Raw genomic sequence first — 17,480 nt, 5'->3', positions numbered from 1 at the left:
GAACGGAAAACGCAAAAAGTTATGGCCCCAGAAAGACAGGGAGTGAAATACAAAAACAAAAAAAACTCCGGGGGGTAAAGTAGCCATGTTCTTGTTGCCATGATTCTGTAAAGTTGGTGGGGCAATCAGAATTAGGGTATGGCCACACAACCAATTGTCTACATGCAGTTTTGAAAGCCAAAACCAGTAGTGAATTAAAAAAAGAGAGAATGCATTTGTTTTTCATAGTTTCTTTACTTTTATGATCCACTTATGATTTTGGCTTCCAGAACTGCATGCAGAAACTTCACAGTGTGGTTTTACCCTTACTTTCTTCTATTCTGGTAGGGACAGCAGTGATAACAAAGGTTTGTACGATACGTGAATGTTAATATGTGACAAGGACATATACATGTGGGATCACATGCTGGATGGAACAAGCTATTTTTATTTTGGACTTTTGTAGCATACTTTCCCAGAATGTGCAGGATGCTCCTGAAAAAGGGGAGGCCTCCCAGACATTTGTAAGGGTTAGGGGAGGCCTCCCAGACATCACAGAAGTATAGATATAGAGCATAAAGATAGAGCATAAAGATATTTTCCACATTCATAGACCTCTGTGAAGCCAATTTTGAAAAGTTGGCAAGTATTGCAGTGCTTTAAGTTTCTTTTTGTAAACTAAAAAGATGCATATTTATTTTGCAGACCGGATCTGTTTGAGTGGAATAGTGTGCTCAGCCAACAATCTGCTGTTCATCGACTGGATCATGCATTCAACACTGCCCAGCAACACTTGGGAATTGCAAATCTTCTCGATCCTGATGGTAGGCAAACAAACTTGAGCTTTTAACTTTCTTTACAAACCTTCCCTGTGGAAATGATGACTTATGCTGGATATACTTTGTATGCAAAATAAGTGTTATAAAAGGTCTTGGGGGAAATACTCGAAGAGGGGGCACTCGTCGTCTGCTTTTGTTAGTCATAATTTTCATACATGCATTCAGGAGCTCTACTCTTAGTTAATGTGCATTATTTCTTTTACATGAGTAATTTGAAAGTAGTTTGTAGTCATTCACATAAGCAACACAAGAGAACCCTTTCTGAACCCAGCTTCTCTAAGCCACTCTCTGCAAGTAGCAAGAACAATGCTACATTTTTTATTTTTTAATTGCTAAGGGTTGAACACAGAGGGAGCATGAAGTTTAACAACCTTGGAAATTACATATTTTTCGAAGTGGGCAAAAGTAATTTGGCCGCAGGGACAGACTACCAGTCAACTTTCTATTATTTACAGTATGTAATCTGTCACTTAGAATTGAGAAGAAAGAAGAAAAGAATAAATGCATATTACAAATATGTCTTCATTATACTAGGTGTATGGAAGTTATTTCAAAATCCACAGAGTTTTATATCTGTTGGAACAAGTTTGTGGTCTACTTTGAATAGCTTCAAAAACATATTGGAGGGGGAAATTATCATTGTAGGTTTATTTGAGGTTAGTGTTTAGACAGGAATTGCTATATGCTCCTGTGCCAAATTTATAAAAAAAAAAATGGCACAGTAGTAATAAATTTGACATACGTCCAATGTGGTAGCACCTACCTCAATAAAAGCCCACCTAGGGATGCTGCTGCCTCTTCTCAGCTCACCAAGCACAGCGGCGTATATTGTATAGTAGCGATGAGCGGGAGGTGCCATATTCGATTTCGCGATATTTCGTGAATATTCAAATGAATATTCGAGTTATATTTGTCGAAATCAAATATTCGTAATTATTCCAATTATCGCAAATAATATGCAATTTAATTTATCGCGTATTGCGATTATTTCTTTTGATAGTATAAGGCAACGTTCCTATGCTAATTGACTTTGGCTAGGCTAATATGTGTATTTTACGAAATTTCGTAATATTGCTCTAACTTCGTCTTTTAGAATATTCGTTATATTGCTCTAACTTCGTCTTTTAGAATATTACGAATATTCTAAAAGACGATATTAGAGCAATATTAAGAATATACGTAAAAAGTTGAAATCGCAATGCGATTAATATAACTCGAAGTAATCGCATGGCGATTTCAACTTAGCACTGCTATATTCCATATTAGGCTAGAATTAACGAATATGGAATATAGCAGTGTTAAGTTGAAATCGCAATCCGATTAATTCAAGTTATTATAATCGAATTGCGATTTCAACTTGACACTGCTATATACCATATTTCGTTCATTCTAGCCTAATATGGAATATAGCAATGCTAAGTTGAAATCGCCATGCGATTACTTCAATTTATATTAATCGCATTGCGATTTCAACTTTTTACGTATAGTCTTAATATTGCTCTAACTTCGTCTTTTAGAATATTCGTAATATTCTAAAAGACGAAGTTAGAGCAATATTACAAATATATTCTAAAAGACGAAGTTAGAGCAATATTATGAATATTCTAAAAGACGAAGTTAGAGCAATATTCCGAAATTTTGTAAAATACCCATATACCCATATGTAAAATACCCAAATACCCATATAGTTGAATTCGCAATGCGATTAATTCAAGTTATAATAATCGAATTGCGATTTCATGGAAACTCACCAGATGAGCCATGTGACGTCGGACTGTGCATAATGTGATGTGCAGCGCCGGGGCGCCTCCTCCTCAGTCAGTGCCGGGACAGCCCCCGGAGTCAGCGCCGCCGCCACAGGGCAGTGTGGGAGAAAGAAGTGAAGGCAGGACCGTCTGTCGCACTGCCGGTGAGGGGAATAGAAGGAGGCCTAGCCGGGACTAAGAACTAGAGAGAGAGGTGTGAAAGAGCCAGCTGCCTGGTAGCCAGAGGCCCAGAATGAGAGTACAGCCAGTGAGTGAGCCAGCCTGCCTCAGTGAGTAATTAATAAGGCAGATAGAGCAGAAGGAGCCAGCAGCTGTGACAGTAAGAAGATCCAGTTAAATGACTTACTATGTTATCAGAACTGTTGCTGGCTCCTGCAGTGCATAGTGCAGCTGGTGGACTGTCATAGTGTGTGGGGAACAGGGTTTAGAGACACTGAAGCTGCTGCCTTTCTCTTTATAGCAGTGGTCCCCAAACTGTGGATATTGCTCCAGATATTGCAAAACTACAACTCCCGTTGACTGTTCAGGCATGCTGGGAGTGGTTGTTTTTCAATATCTGGAGCTCCACAGTTTGGAGACCACTGCTCTATAGGCTAAAGCAGGAGATGGGGGTCTGACCACTGGGGCCCCCACCAATCCTGAGAATGGGAACATAATTGTGCCTGGAGTGTCACAAATATTTAGACAGCACTCCTTTTTTTTAGTGATAATTAAATGATTTTATTTCATGTTATTTCAGCCGGAATAGGTGGGTTTTTTTGTCAGTTGCAACGTTTCAGGCGTAATAATCGCCCTTCATCAGGCTGACAAGACATAATGTACAGAAAGAGAAGTTCATACAGTGATCAAAAAAAAAGGTTCATACAGTGATCAAAAAATACATAATAGTGTACATAGATGTACCAAAAAATTCATATGATAATCATATAAATCAAAAATACATGATAGCATAAATACATGATTGTACTGCTAAGAATCACATGCGAAGGAGGCGGGCCCAATGGGCATAGTTAACATCACATATGCAATACATATTCCTGGGCGTTCCATTTAACAAAATAGCACTGGGTGTTAAAAACAAGATTCCTGGTTATGTACGTGGTGTGCACCGTGGCCAATCGGAAAAAGACGATTGCCCCAGAGCACAACAGCACATACATGGAGACATCTACAGTCATGTGAAAAAATTAGGACACCCTTTGAAAGCATGTGGTTTTTTGTAACATTTTTAATAAAAGGTTATTTCATCTCCGTTTCAACAATACAGAGAGATTAAAGTAATCCAACTAAACAAAGAAAACTGAAGAAAAGTCTTTTCAAGATCTTCTGTAAATGTCATTCTACAAAAATGCCTATTCTAACTGAGGAAAAAGATAGGACACCCTCACATGTATTCCCTCTTAAATTGGCTCAGATCTCACACAGGTATATCACACCAGGTGCACATAATTAGTAGATCGTTACTCTGCATGTTGAATGAGGCTTGCCCTATTTAAACCTCAGACATTTAGTTTGGTGTGCTCCTGACTGTTGAAGTGAGAGTGAGCACCATGGTGAGAGCAAAAGAGCTGTCAGAGGACTTCAGAAAAAAGATTGTAGCAGCCTATGAGTCTGGGAAGGGATTTAAAAAGATCTCAAAAGATTTTGAAATCAGCCATTCCACTGTCCGGAAGATAGTCTGCAAGTGGAGGGCTTTCAAAACAACTGCCAACATGCCCAGGACTGGTCGCCCCAGCAAGTTCACCCCAAGAGCAGACCGCAAGATGCTAAAAGAGGTCTCCAAAAACCCTAAAGTGTCATCTCGAGAACTACAGCAGGCTCTGGCTACTGTTGATGTAGAAGTACATGCCTCTACAATCAGAAAGAGACTGTACAAGTTTAACTTGCATGGGAGGTGTGCAAGGAGGAAACCTTTGCTTTCCAAGAGAAACATCGAGGCCAGACTGACATTTGCCAGAGATAAAGTTGACAAAGACCAGGACTTCTGGAATAATGTTCTTTGGACAGATGAGTCCAAAATTGAATTATTTGGACACAACAGCAGAGGACATGTTTGGCGTAAACCAAACACAGCATTCCAAGAAAAGAACCTCATACCAACTGTGAAGCATGGAGGTGGAAGTGTCATGGTTTGGGGCTGCTTTGCTGCAGCAGGACCTGGTCAGCTCACCATCATAGAATCCACAATGAATTCTACTGTGTATCAGAAGGTGCTTGAAGAACATGTGAGACCATCAGTTAGAAAATTAAAGCTGAAGCGGAACTGGACCATGCAACATGACAATGACCCAAAACATACTAGTAAATCAACCAAAGATTGGCTGAAAAAGAAGAAATGGAGAGTCCTGGAATGGCCAAGTCAAAGTCCAGATTTGAATCCCATTGAGATGCTGTGGGGTGACTTGAAAAGGGCTGTACGTGCAAGAAACCCCTCAAACATCTCACAGCTGAAAAAGTTCTGCATTGAGGAGTGGGGTAAAATTTCCTCAGACCGATGTCGAAGACTGGTAGATGGCTACAAGAACCGTCTCACTGCAGTTATTTCAGCCAAAGGAGGTAACACTCGCTATTAGGGGCAAGGGTGTCCTATCTTTTTCCTCAGTTAGAATAGGCATTTTTGTAGAATGACATTTACAGAAGATCTTGAAAAGACTTTTCTTCAGTTTTCTTTGTTTAGTCGGATTACTTTAATCTCTCTGTATTGTTGAAACGGAGATGAAATAACCTTTTATTAAAAATGTTACAAAAAACCACATGCTTTCAAAGGGTGTCCTAATTTTTTCACATGACTGTAGCATCTTATGGTATATGCGTCATCCACAGATCCACCCCATGACAGTGTCCTCTACATATGCCCCTCCCTTAACAGTGTCATCCACAGATCCCCCTCCCCGCCTCTCACAGGAGTGTACATTTGACATTTCTAAACTGTAATCCATATCCGGCAGTAACTTTAACTTTAAATCAGTGGCCGCTTAACTACTAGTACCTTACACTCAGCTAGCTTCGTTAACAGGCTACAGCCTACAGGCAGTGCGGGCGGTGCTCACAGTGAAGTCACGCGCCTGCACTGCCTGTTAGTTGTTACCGAGCGCTGATTTAAAGTTGAAGTTAACGTTACTGCAGGTCAGGATACGAATTACAGTTTAGAAGAAATGTACATTCCTGTGAGCGGTCCAGTCCGGCCCTCAGACCACCAGGAATTAAAAGGAATGGGGGCACATTTTAGTTGGGGGGGACAAGGGGGGCCCCCTCTGCCCCCCTTCCTTGGTGACGCCACTGCTGAGGATTAAGGACAATCTTTATCCACAGATCTTGTTTCAACTGTTTAGTTAGCACTGTCCTAGTTATCTGACTTTTATCAGAGAAGAAACACAATTTTATGTATTTTTTTTTAGGAAATTGCAGATTGTGTTTTCTTCATGTGGTTCCATATGAACCAAAACATATCTTCCATTGTATAAGGAATCACACACATGCATTTATCATAGCTTTGTATAACCTACAGTACATAAACTTTACTGATCCAAAATATGGTGCTCCTACAACTGTATTCCATTACTGTACCTTATATGCCTTCCATTTCATGTGTATGAATCCAACAAAAAAAAATGATAGTGACATGATTATTTTGACACAAAGGGGCAGAATAACTAATCCTGTTTAATATTTAAAAAGTGTAAATTTAGCAGGTAGTGTTGAGTGAATGGAGCTTCGGATCATCAATCCAAAGTCGATTTATGCAAAAACTTTAATTTAAGTGCTGTCCCCATACAGCTTTAAAATGCATTGGCTCTATGGAGCCAAACTTTGTTTCACCTGAAGTCGCGCAAGACTTTTAATTTCTGCACCTTTAAAAACATTTTAAATTAGGAATCTTTAAATAAGGAATCTGAAGTCAGGTTTGGTACTAGCTGGTACCTTGGTACCAAACCCAACTTTGGATTCCTAATTTCAAACTAGCTATTATTACCACTTAAGACTAGATAGTCTAAAGATGTGCCAGATTTATCATAGTGACTGATGCTAGATGATAAATGTACCACAACGGTAGAGTGTCTATTCTAAAAAGGTAATGGGGGTTATTTATCAAAACCCATTTTTCATCCCCTTTAAATTAGGCATATCCGTTGACAGTTTGTGTGCCTACTTTCAAATTTACTCCAGTTCCTGACTGGTAAATGTACCACCGCTGCCCTTCCATACTGCCCCTCCACTCCCCAGTGTCCAAGTCTGCATGAAAATGCCATGTGTGGCAATATTTTGTTGCCCAGACATTAAAAAAAGTTGCACCAAAAACTGGCATATGCAGTCTTAATAAATGACCCAAAAAGTATATATATATATATATATATATATATTTTTTTTTTTTTTTTTTTTCTGTGACAAATTTATCAAATGATGTACTGCAATCATTAAATTTGTGATGCAAATTACCTTGGATTTTTCAGTCTAAAGTCTAATGTTATTTATTATAAAAGTGCTTTCAGTTTTTATTTCACCAGGGGACTGGCGTATACTTGTGACCTTTTTAAAAACCCTCAAGTGATAAATCTGGCTAAAAATTATGCCAAAAAACTGCTGAGCACCCTATAGTAAATAAAAGCTGTTGAGCATGATGCAAACCACAAATAAAATTAACACTTTATAAATTGGTTGCAAATCCTTTCGACAAATCAGCTAAAATCACTCAATTTTTCTGAAATAAAGCCTATTTTACATTATCATCTATGTCTGTACCATCAGTTAGCCTACTTCATGCCAGAATTTTGCACCAGAATCGCGGAACAATGTATTCCCAAATTGTTACATATAATCCATGCCTCCTTGTCAAGCACTGTAGGAAAAAGAGTCTGAAAAAAAAATAATAATATATTAATTATGGTGTAAAGGTATGGGTGCCAGAATTGTGGCTCAAGCTGAGACTGTAAATCTGCAATAGTAAATCTGTCCCAATATATACTATGGTATTGTGCCTTAAAAATATTGCTCCTGACACTGCCTGTATGACATTGCATGGAGGACGAAAGGTTTGTAGCTAGGGAGTTATACAACCTCAGAGCACTACAATACATATGTCATACATATGGCCCTAGTGTTGTATATGAGCACTTATTTTGGACATAAATGTTTTTTTTTTTTTTTTTTTGTTTTCTTCTTAATCTTCTTCTTCTCAGTAACCATTGTAGCAGTAGCAGGAGTAATAGTAGTAGAAGTTTTGTAATTGCAGCTGTTATATTGTAACTGGGCACCAAATGTTTGTGTTTTAGTACTTAATGGCTATATACACCTATGGTGCCATATTTTTGTTGTGATGGCATTTTACTCATCTTGGGCTAAAATAAATGCTTCAATTAGTGTTGAAGAAAAATATTGAGCCTTTCTGTCACAATGGGTTAACTTTGTCTTCCTTTGGGAATCATACTTTTTACTTTCACTTTGTCATGTAATAAACCTTGCCTTCTAAATTACAGATCATAAACACTTATTCAAGCCACATTCTTATCAGATAAAATAAGACTTGAGCTATAATGAGTGTTTTTAAGGTTAGAGAGCAGGTGGAAAATCAGATCCTGCTATTAGAGAAACTGAAGGCTGAACACATTTTTAATAAAGACCAATAAAAAAGATTTTAGGCTAAAAATGAGTACAATGCAATAACAATAATAATAATAATAATAATAATAATAATAAAAAAAGTTGTCCCCAAAGGTGTACATAGCCTTTAAACATTAGTAGAAACATGTTCACCATGTCGAGCCTATGATATTTAATCTGAAATTCTTAATACAAACATTCACTAAATGTTTTTAGAAACAGTAATACTTTAATCATTCACTTCTCAAATGGCAGGCTTCATGCTCAGCATACTGAGACTCCTTCTTAATAATGCAGCACACTTGAAGTCTTATATTATTTATGTTATATCAGGAGAACTACCATTTTTTAGGTTAGTTCATATATAATTTTAATGCTTGAAGTCACAGTGCTAGTGGTAATAAATCCTCTCCCATATCTGCATACATTTTTTCTTTAAAGAAAAATGGAATGACAATGCCTTATTAAGAAGGCTTTTTAGTGTATTATAATGTGTTGATCCCTTAACAATTTACTATTCTTAGTATAATAAAAAAAAAAGAGATTGCAGGCCGTTGTCTTTGTCACTACAGACCAAATATGCAAACGATCAACACAGCCAATTCATAACAACAGACAGCCTACTGGAGGGTTTTACAACCACTTCAAAGTATGAGAAATTCATCAATGATTCATCACATGCAAATGAATGGTCATAAAACATCTCTGTAGTAAACACAGCTCCTGTTTGCTGTTGGTTTCCAAATGTAAAAAGATATTACATTTTTGCACATTTTATACTTAGAAATGATAGTTCAGTTAACACCTACAGTGTGTATCAAATTATTGGAATGATGTCCTTTTTAAAGTTGGACTCATCAGCAAAATGTGTGGGTCGGTTGTCCCCAGTCATTTACTTGGTATTTGTTTTATGTTCTCATTTAATTTCCCATGTAAAACTTGTCATTCCCATTTTTATATGTTTTACTTCAGTCACATTTATAGTTTGACACCATATTTGTATCTGTTATGTTTGTCTAAACTCCCATCAGTTCTGTTTTTCATGTTAACATATTTTGTGTACATGGACTAAATTTATTTATACAGATCAACAGGGTCCTTGCCTTTAAAGGGTTATTTCAGTTTTCATTTATTTTTTAAATACCCCCTCCCTTTCGACTGGACCTAAAAAGAGAACTATACTTACCTTCCCCCTATTGTGCTTCAATCTCTGCATGTAAAATTCCAGCATGGATCGGGTCACGTGCACTACTATAGTCAAAGACTGACCTCGGCAGTGATGTGACCCCATGTAGGGACAAATCACTGATGATGCCAGTCATAGACTGCAGTGGTGCATATAACCTTGTCCATGCTGAAAGTAAATATGCAATAAAGATGACTGGGTAACCAATAGAGTGGAAACCGAGCGATGGAGAGTTGTTAACTATGTTTCCCTTAAGTGGTCCTTTGGGGGGAGGAGGGAATAAAAAAGGGAATAAAAAAAAAGGCCAGTCCTAGAAAATTCATCATTATCAGTGTAGATGAGTGAAGTTCTTAAAAATTGGATTTTGCTGCTTAAACACATTTTTTACAAAAAAAATTAGCTTGGTGATGAATTACTTTGTTATGGCCACATTTCTTTGTACGTAGCGCGCACAATTATGGGGAATGGCTTTTAAGCCAAAGCCCCCCCCTCATCATTGAACCTCTCAGATGCTGTGTTCATCACTGATCATGGCATCTGAGATTAATATTAGGGGGTTGATCAGTAAAAAAAAAAAAAAATTGTATTTACTTTATCTATTTGATGTGGCCATTTTGCCTGGAGCTCCTTGCCTTATGAGCTCTGTTGTGTGCCAAACAGCAGTTTAAGACTACATATTGGGCATTTTTGAAGAATCAGGATAATAAATATTGATATGCTTTGCTGTTAAACCTTGTTGTGTTACAGGAAGAAAATGGATTAAAATGGAAAATCTGCAAAAAAGTTAAATTTTTTTTATTTGCTTTAATTCTTGCAGAACACCTAAAGGGTTCCTTAAAAAAAGTCGATTTTGGAAATTTTCTTGAAAATTAAAATGACATTACTAAAATGATGCCATACATAAAGTAGAGATATCATTAATTTTAATAATTGTTTTATGAGGTATCACTATCTGTCTTAATAGCAGAGGGAAAATTTGGAAAATAGTAAACTCTTCCAAACTTTCGGTAAATTTTGGATTGATTGTTTAATGAATAAAGGTGAAACACATTGACTCAAATTCACCACTAACATGAAGTATAATGCGTCATGAGAATAGGGCTTGGATAAGTAAAAGCTATCCAAAGTTATTACCAAATAAAATGACCCATGTCAGATTCACAAAATTAGGGCTTGTTCACACAACCGTTGCCCATCTGTGCCCGTGCTGTGGACTGCAAATTGCGGTTCGCAATGCATGAGCATCGGCCATAAGGCTGCTACATGCAGGTCGCAACCCGATTCACTTAAATGGGTTCCGCAATCCATCCGTTCCGCAAAAATATAAAGCAAGTTCTATCTTTTTGCCATGTGGAGGCACAGAATGGAACCCAGGGAAGCACTTTGTAGTGCTTCCTTAGGCTTTTGTTCCGTGGTTCCGTTCCATTCTGAACCACATCTCTGGATTTGCGGACCCATTCAAGCGGCCGCAATACGGCAATGGAGGGGCAACGGTTGTGTGAACAAGCCCTTAGGCTTGGTCAGGACCAGGGATAAATGCCCTGGTCTGGAATTTGTTAATAATGTAACCCATTGTCAATAAACTGAGCATGAGCTATGCTCTGCAAGGGCAGTGTAAGAAGGTACAAGAAATCATTGTGGATGATAGGTATGTGTCACCGAGGTTTCTGGCCAGGAACCAGTTTTTATGTGTCAGCAGCAGTTGCTCTTCCCCTGACACACGGGTCTTTGCTCTCCAGCCCAGCACAGGCATCATATCCCAGCACACAGACTTCCTGAGCTCCACTGTCAGACGGAGGTAATCCTCCCCACCTGGCAGTGCTGGAGGATTTTATGCCTCGCAAAACCCAGCCTGGAACGTGGGGAGTAGTCACCCACCCAGCACTTTGACTACTCTCAGTAAGAGCCATCCCGGATTAGCTATTACAGCCATGCTAAGTACCAAGGTGTCAAACAGCAACTGTAGCTGACACATAAAAACCGTCTCTTACTCCACCGAGGCCAGGAACCTTGGTGACACATACCTATCATCCTCAAAGATTTATTGTACCTTCTTACAGTAGTCATTGGAATTTGCTTGTATAGGTGCATACTGTATGTGATTATTTCCAATCAGCACAAACATAAACAAGGCATGCATACACACAATGCTTGAAATATTTGAAATACATTACATATCACATAACCAACAGAATTGATTATTTAAAAGGATGGTGAATATCCATTGACATTGTAACCTTGTTACTAGCACTCTATATAACCGCCCATGTAAATGATTTAAATGTAGGGATTTCACTTTAATTCTTCTTCTACTGACATATCCAGCTCATGCATGCACAAACTTATATAGGCCATACACCAATCTTATGATTTGTTCTATTCTATTTCAGAGTATCATTTCATTATCCAGACTTTACATAAATTTATGATTGACCCCAGAATGATCTCAAGAGTGACATATTATCCCTTTCATCTTGTTACAGAGATTTTATTCATTGGCATGAGATATTACGAAACCTTTCATCATTGGTTTACAAAGTGTGTAGCTTTTTGCATTTTACACCTTATTCTGCATTCTACATGTAGAAACATGGTATTATATCATAGAAAAGCCGAGAGGAGCTAACTTGTTTTTCTTTCTGCTCTGTCTTCTCTTTCCATTATTTCACAGCAGAATTATTAAAATGATTGACCCCATGTCATGCAATTCATTTAATCTTTAACAACTGTACAGCAGATGTCTCTCAGCTACTGTACTGAAACTGGGTTGAAATTGACAATGCTCTAAATCCCAGTTTAATACAGTTGGCACAGTACCTGTATTCTAGAATCTAGTGGGTTTTAAAATGATAATTCTTTCTGGTTTTTTTTTTCAAAATCTGTGTGGTTTAATATTCTTTTTGTTTTGTTGGGGGGCGGGGGTGTTATCTAGCGCATGACAAATCAGCTGCACAATTATCAGTTCTGTGAAAATGATTATTATTTCAGTGGTTTCATAGATATCTGCCCCGGACAACTTTTGCATTCCAGCTTTTGCAAAGGTAAATTAAAGCAGTCATAACGGATAGTGTTGAGTGAATCGAAGTAAAACAAATTGACTTCAATCCAAATTTCTGGAAAAACTGGATTTGCCACGACGCAGAATTTCCGCACACTTTGTGGTAATTAGAGATGAGCGGATTTATTGAAAATACGATCTGTCCGTTCGCCGAATTTGGTTCGCTATTAATTTATTTGTGACAAAACATCTATTTCCTGGCTGAAGAGAGCCTTTATAGTGGTGTAGAACACTACGACTTGCAGTAACATGCATAGGGAGTCTGCTGTGGTAGTGAAATAATAGAGTCAGTCTGACATTCAGATGACAGGCTTATACAGGTAGAGCCCCCCGACAGAGTGGAGAGAGGGTGTCAGCAGTAAGTTTGTGTTGACGTCACTGATTATTTTACCCTTCTTCTGATCCGTCAGAACAATAACCCCCAAAAAATTATTTTCATTTGATTAGTAATCCATCAGTATTGCTAATGCAAAAAAAAACTGGATTGGATCAAAAACAGAGATGACAGAGACAACCATTCAAAAAACACTGGGTTGCTGGTCAAGACACAACTGCTAGATGACACTGGGAGCTCAGGCCTCTCGCTGTGACTCCTGCTGCCACGCTCCCTTACTCTGCCGCGATATGTACCTGCACCAGAAACATTTAGGCCTCTGCCACTCCCTTGTGCAGGGCCAGGCACTTCTCTGTCCAACATACTGTTAGATCAGATAAATAAATAAAAAAGAAATTAAAACACCACAAAAAAGTCTGAAATGTTCTCACTCTAGTGGTAATGAATACATTTTTCCTGAAATAACGGTGCAAAAATGATACATGTTCACACTAATTGCTCGGCAAGAGTGATTTTGCATAGTTTCCTCATAGTTTCTTTAATCAAGATGGCTGTGATGGCCTCCACCACCAAATGGATGAGTTGAGTATGCATTTTTTTTTACCCCTGATTAACCCCCGAAAGGACTACATTTTACTGTCAGATGCTTTAATCAGCGATGAATGTGGCATCTGATTGGTTTAATGATGGGGGGCAGCGCAATTGTCATTCTTCCGTCACCCACAGGAAAAAATAGAGTATGAAAATGACAAATAAAACCAGCCAAACTAGAAACAGAGAGATTCATTGCCAAAGAGAGTAAAACTAACCCTAAAATTTTCTTTAAATACATAAATGGTAAAAGTCTAAATCTGAAGGTGTCAGCCCGTCACAGAGTGCTGAGGGGGAGTTGCACTGTATTTACTGAGGAAAATAAACTATCAGATGAAATGCAGAATGTAAAAGTAAATTTCCAATTAAAAGTACCCTATCTGACCCATGAAGAAGTACAGCGGCGTCTTAAAAAGATTAAAATAGACAAATTGCTGGGACCAGATGGCATACACCCTTAAGAGAATTCAGTATCCTAAGAGAATTAAGTAATGTCATATCCAGACTAGAGTTGAACTGACACTTGGAAGTACAGGTTCGACAGGTTCGGTCGAACTTCGCAAAAAAGTGTCAAGAGCGTGGCAAGTGCTCTGCAAACAAATGTAGATAGGGAAAATACTTAAAATAACATAAAATACGTAAAAATAAAAAATAATAATCTTGATCTAGGAGGAGGAGGTCCATTTGGAGTATGAGGTTGAGGAGGCAGTGGATGTGGTGGTGTAGGTGGAAGCGACGGTGTCGGAGGAGGAGGTAGCCAACACAGTTTTTTTGTTTTGTTTTTTATTTTATTTTATTTAATATTTTTTTTTTGTTTAAATTTGGGTAGACCCCAAAACATTGGGAAATATAAAAAAATAAAACAAAGAGAAAGTGTGCTGGATTACAACAATGGCTGGGTGATGCCGGTATACATGTCTATTCTGCAAAAGGTACGGACAAGTCCTGTGGGATCCCTGCCTGGTTCATTTTAATGAAAGTGAGCTTGTCCACATTGGCTGTGGACAAGCGGCTGCACTTGTTTGTGATAACTTCCTCCTGCCGTGCTAAACAAACGTTCAGAAAATACACTGGCTGCAGGGCAGGCCAGCACCTCCAAGGGTAAAGGGCAAGCTCAGACCATGTGCCCAATTTGAAGACCCATAAGTCAGTACGCGTAGGCATATGCACACATACTGCTCCACCATGTTGCTGCCTCCTGCTCAGACGTTCCATATCAGCTGGTGGTGCTGGTTGTTGTGGCAAGCTGACAAAACTTTTCCACATTTGAGCCATGCTAACCCTGCCTTCTGAGGTGCTGGCAGTGCCCCATCTGCGTTGGCGACATCTTCCTCCTCCTCAGCCTTCGCCTTGTGCTTCCACTGAGCCCCCGCTGTCAGGTGGGAATGCCACCAGCAGCGTGTCTACCAGCGTGCGCTTGTAGTCGCGCATCTTCTGATCAGTAACAGACGTTATTACTAAATTTAGTTCCCTGTCAGCAATGCAGAGCAGAGGTTTTTATTGACAAAATGGGTTAATGTCAACCATTAATGTAAGAGACGATTTTTTGAAATTTAGGTCCCTGTCACATATGCAGAGCAGGGCTTTATTCATGGCAAAACTGGGTTCATGTCACCCACAAATGGAACAAACAATTTTACAAAATTTAGGTCAATGTCACCTATGCAGAGCAGGGGTTTGTATACGGCAAAAATGATAAAATATCACCTGAGAATGTAACAGACGATTTTTTGAAATTTAGGTCCCTGTCACCTATGCAGAGCACGGGTTTATTCACGGCAAAACTGGGTTCAAGTCACCTACCAATGGAACAGACGATTTTACAAAATTTAGGTCCCTGTCACCTATGCAGAGCAGGGGTTTGTATACGGCAAAAATGGTAAAATATTACCTGAGAATGTAACAGCCAATTTTTAGAAATTTAAGTCCCTGTCACCTATACAGAGCAGGTCAAACAAAAATGGATGGTAGGACAGCACCACTTACTTGAATGCATTCAAGGGGCTTTGCGGCGGTGCTCGTGACGACAGGTCTCGGCCTCAGAGACCCCAAAATTACCAGTGAAGATGAGGAAAGTCACGGCACTCCAAAAGCTTGTTCAGTGTTCTTTAATTCAGCTGAACCTTTGGTGAATTAAAGAACACTGAACAAGCTTTTGGAGTGCCGAGACTTTCCTCATCTTCACCATACAGAGCAGGGGTTTATTCATGGCAAAAATGGAAAAATGTCACCCAAGAAAGTAAAAGATGCTTTTGCACCCTGCTCCTTCTTTTGCTGTGCTAGTACCTCTGTGCGACCACCGCCTCTTCCTCCAAACTGCACACATCACTCGTATGACCTTGATTCCATGTGGGGTCTAGTACCTCATCATCCTCCAAATCATCTTCCACCCAGTCTTTACCACTGCCCTCCTTGTCGGTCTGCAGACTCCAGAAAGCCGCAACAGTTGGCACCTGTGTTTCGTCATCATCAGAGATGTGCTGGGTCTTCCCATGTCCTCATCCTGAAACATAAGTGGTTGGGCATCAGTTCACTCAATCTCTTCCACTTCTGGGGCAGGGCTGTATGGATGGCCCACGGAAACCCTGCCAAAAAGACATAAGAGACTGCTGCTTGACTTGGGGCTCAGACTGCTTGCCTTATTTGCAAGGGGGTGAGTTGAAAGACAGGTGGCCATGGCCTGTAGGTGCCAACTGAGCTTTCAGCAGGGGACTGGGTGGGAGAAAATGTGAAGGAACTGGAGGCACTGTTAGCCACCCAATCTACTATCGACCTGTACTTGCTCTGGCTTCACCATTTGTAGAGCCGCATTTGGCCCTACCAAAAAATGCTGAAGGTTCTGTTGCCTACTCGCACCTGAGGAAGGTGTTTCACTTGGGTGTGTAGCTGGCACAGATCGACCATGTCCTCTCCCTGCAACAGGAGCTCCACCAACACCAGCAGCACCCACTGAAGTGACAGACTTTTTTACTAAATTAAGTTCCTTGTGAACAATGCAGAGCAGGGGGTTTTTGACGGCCAAAGTAGGTTAATGTCACCAAATTTTAGAAATTTAGGTCTCTGTCACCTAGGCAGAGCAGGGTTTTTTGATAGGAAAAATAGGTTAATGCCACCCAACAATGGAACAGACAAATTTTGTAAATGTATTGCCCGGTCTGCTATGCAGTACAGGCAGCATAGGCACTTCATTTGCCCAAATAAGTTTTTTCTCACACACAATGAAACTGATGGATTTAACTGAGATTATATTGCACTCTCACAAATGAAGCACAGTTTATTTTTTTTTAACATAAAAATTGGGGGATATGTCACCCCTACAATGGAACAGATGGATTTGCCAAATTTATGTGCCTGCCTGTCACATGTGAAAGCCTCAGAGGTACGTTACACCCAAAAATGGGAATTTGAAGCCCAAAAATGTAACAGTGGTATTTAATGGTTTTATTTGACTGACAGGAATGCAACGCAGGCCGCAAATATACTTTCTAGCAACAAAAATGTGAATTTTTCAACAAAAAATGTAACTGCAGTATTTAGTGGTTTTATTGGACTGTCAGAAATGCAGCAAGGTACTTTATTGCACAAAAAAAGGTTTGATTTAACCATAAATGAAACAGATAGATTTAACTGAGATTATGTTTCTATCTCACAAATTAAGCACATAAAAAATTGTGAATATGTCACCGCTGTAATGGAACAGATGGATTTGCTGAATTTATGTGCCTGCCTGTCACATATGCAGTGCAGGCCTCAGAGGTACTTTACAACAAAAAATGTTAATATGTCACCCCACAATGGAACAGATGGATTTAACTGATTATATTTCACTCTAATAAATGCAGCACAGGGGTACTTTACATTAAAAAATGGGGATATGTCACCCCCTGAGTCCCTGAACTCACAGACGGTATTATTTTCCCTTCCCCTGGCACATATGCAGTGCAGGTGCAATTTAAAAATGGGTATACTGTATGTTGGCCACTGAACTACAAGAACAGGATTAAATGATTACTACTGGCACATATGCAGTGCTGGCGCACTGCTGTTGCACAAAATGGCCACCGACGCCCACCTAACAGACAGATTAAAACATTTTTTTCAGTTTCACTGGGCTTAGGGCAGGGTACAA

The 17,480-nt window shown here is 39.3% G+C and overlaps 1 protein-coding gene across 6 annotated transcripts in view; it reads left to right on the top strand.

Moving 5' to 3' along the window:
- The window catches only part of DMD (dystrophin), a 3,186,583-nt gene that overhangs the window by 752,348 nt on the left and 2,416,755 nt on the right, over nt 1-17,480 (top strand). For all 6 annotated transcript variants that reach the window (XM_044284724.1, XM_044284721.1, XM_044284723.1 and 3 more), the window contains exon 7: nt 685-803. In XM_044284724.1, coding sequence (XP_044140659.1) covers nt 685-803 — 119 coding nt within the window. The remainder of the gene's footprint in view (nt 1-684; nt 804-17,480) is intronic.

Source organism: Bufo gargarizans, chromosome 3 (genome assembly GCF_014858855.1).
Source record: "Bufo gargarizans isolate SCDJY-AF-19 chromosome 3, ASM1485885v1, whole genome shotgun sequence".
Classification (NCBI taxonomy): domain Eukaryota; kingdom Metazoa; phylum Chordata; class Amphibia; order Anura; family Bufonidae; genus Bufo; species Bufo gargarizans.
This window is presented reverse-complemented; position numbering and strand designations above follow the sequence as displayed.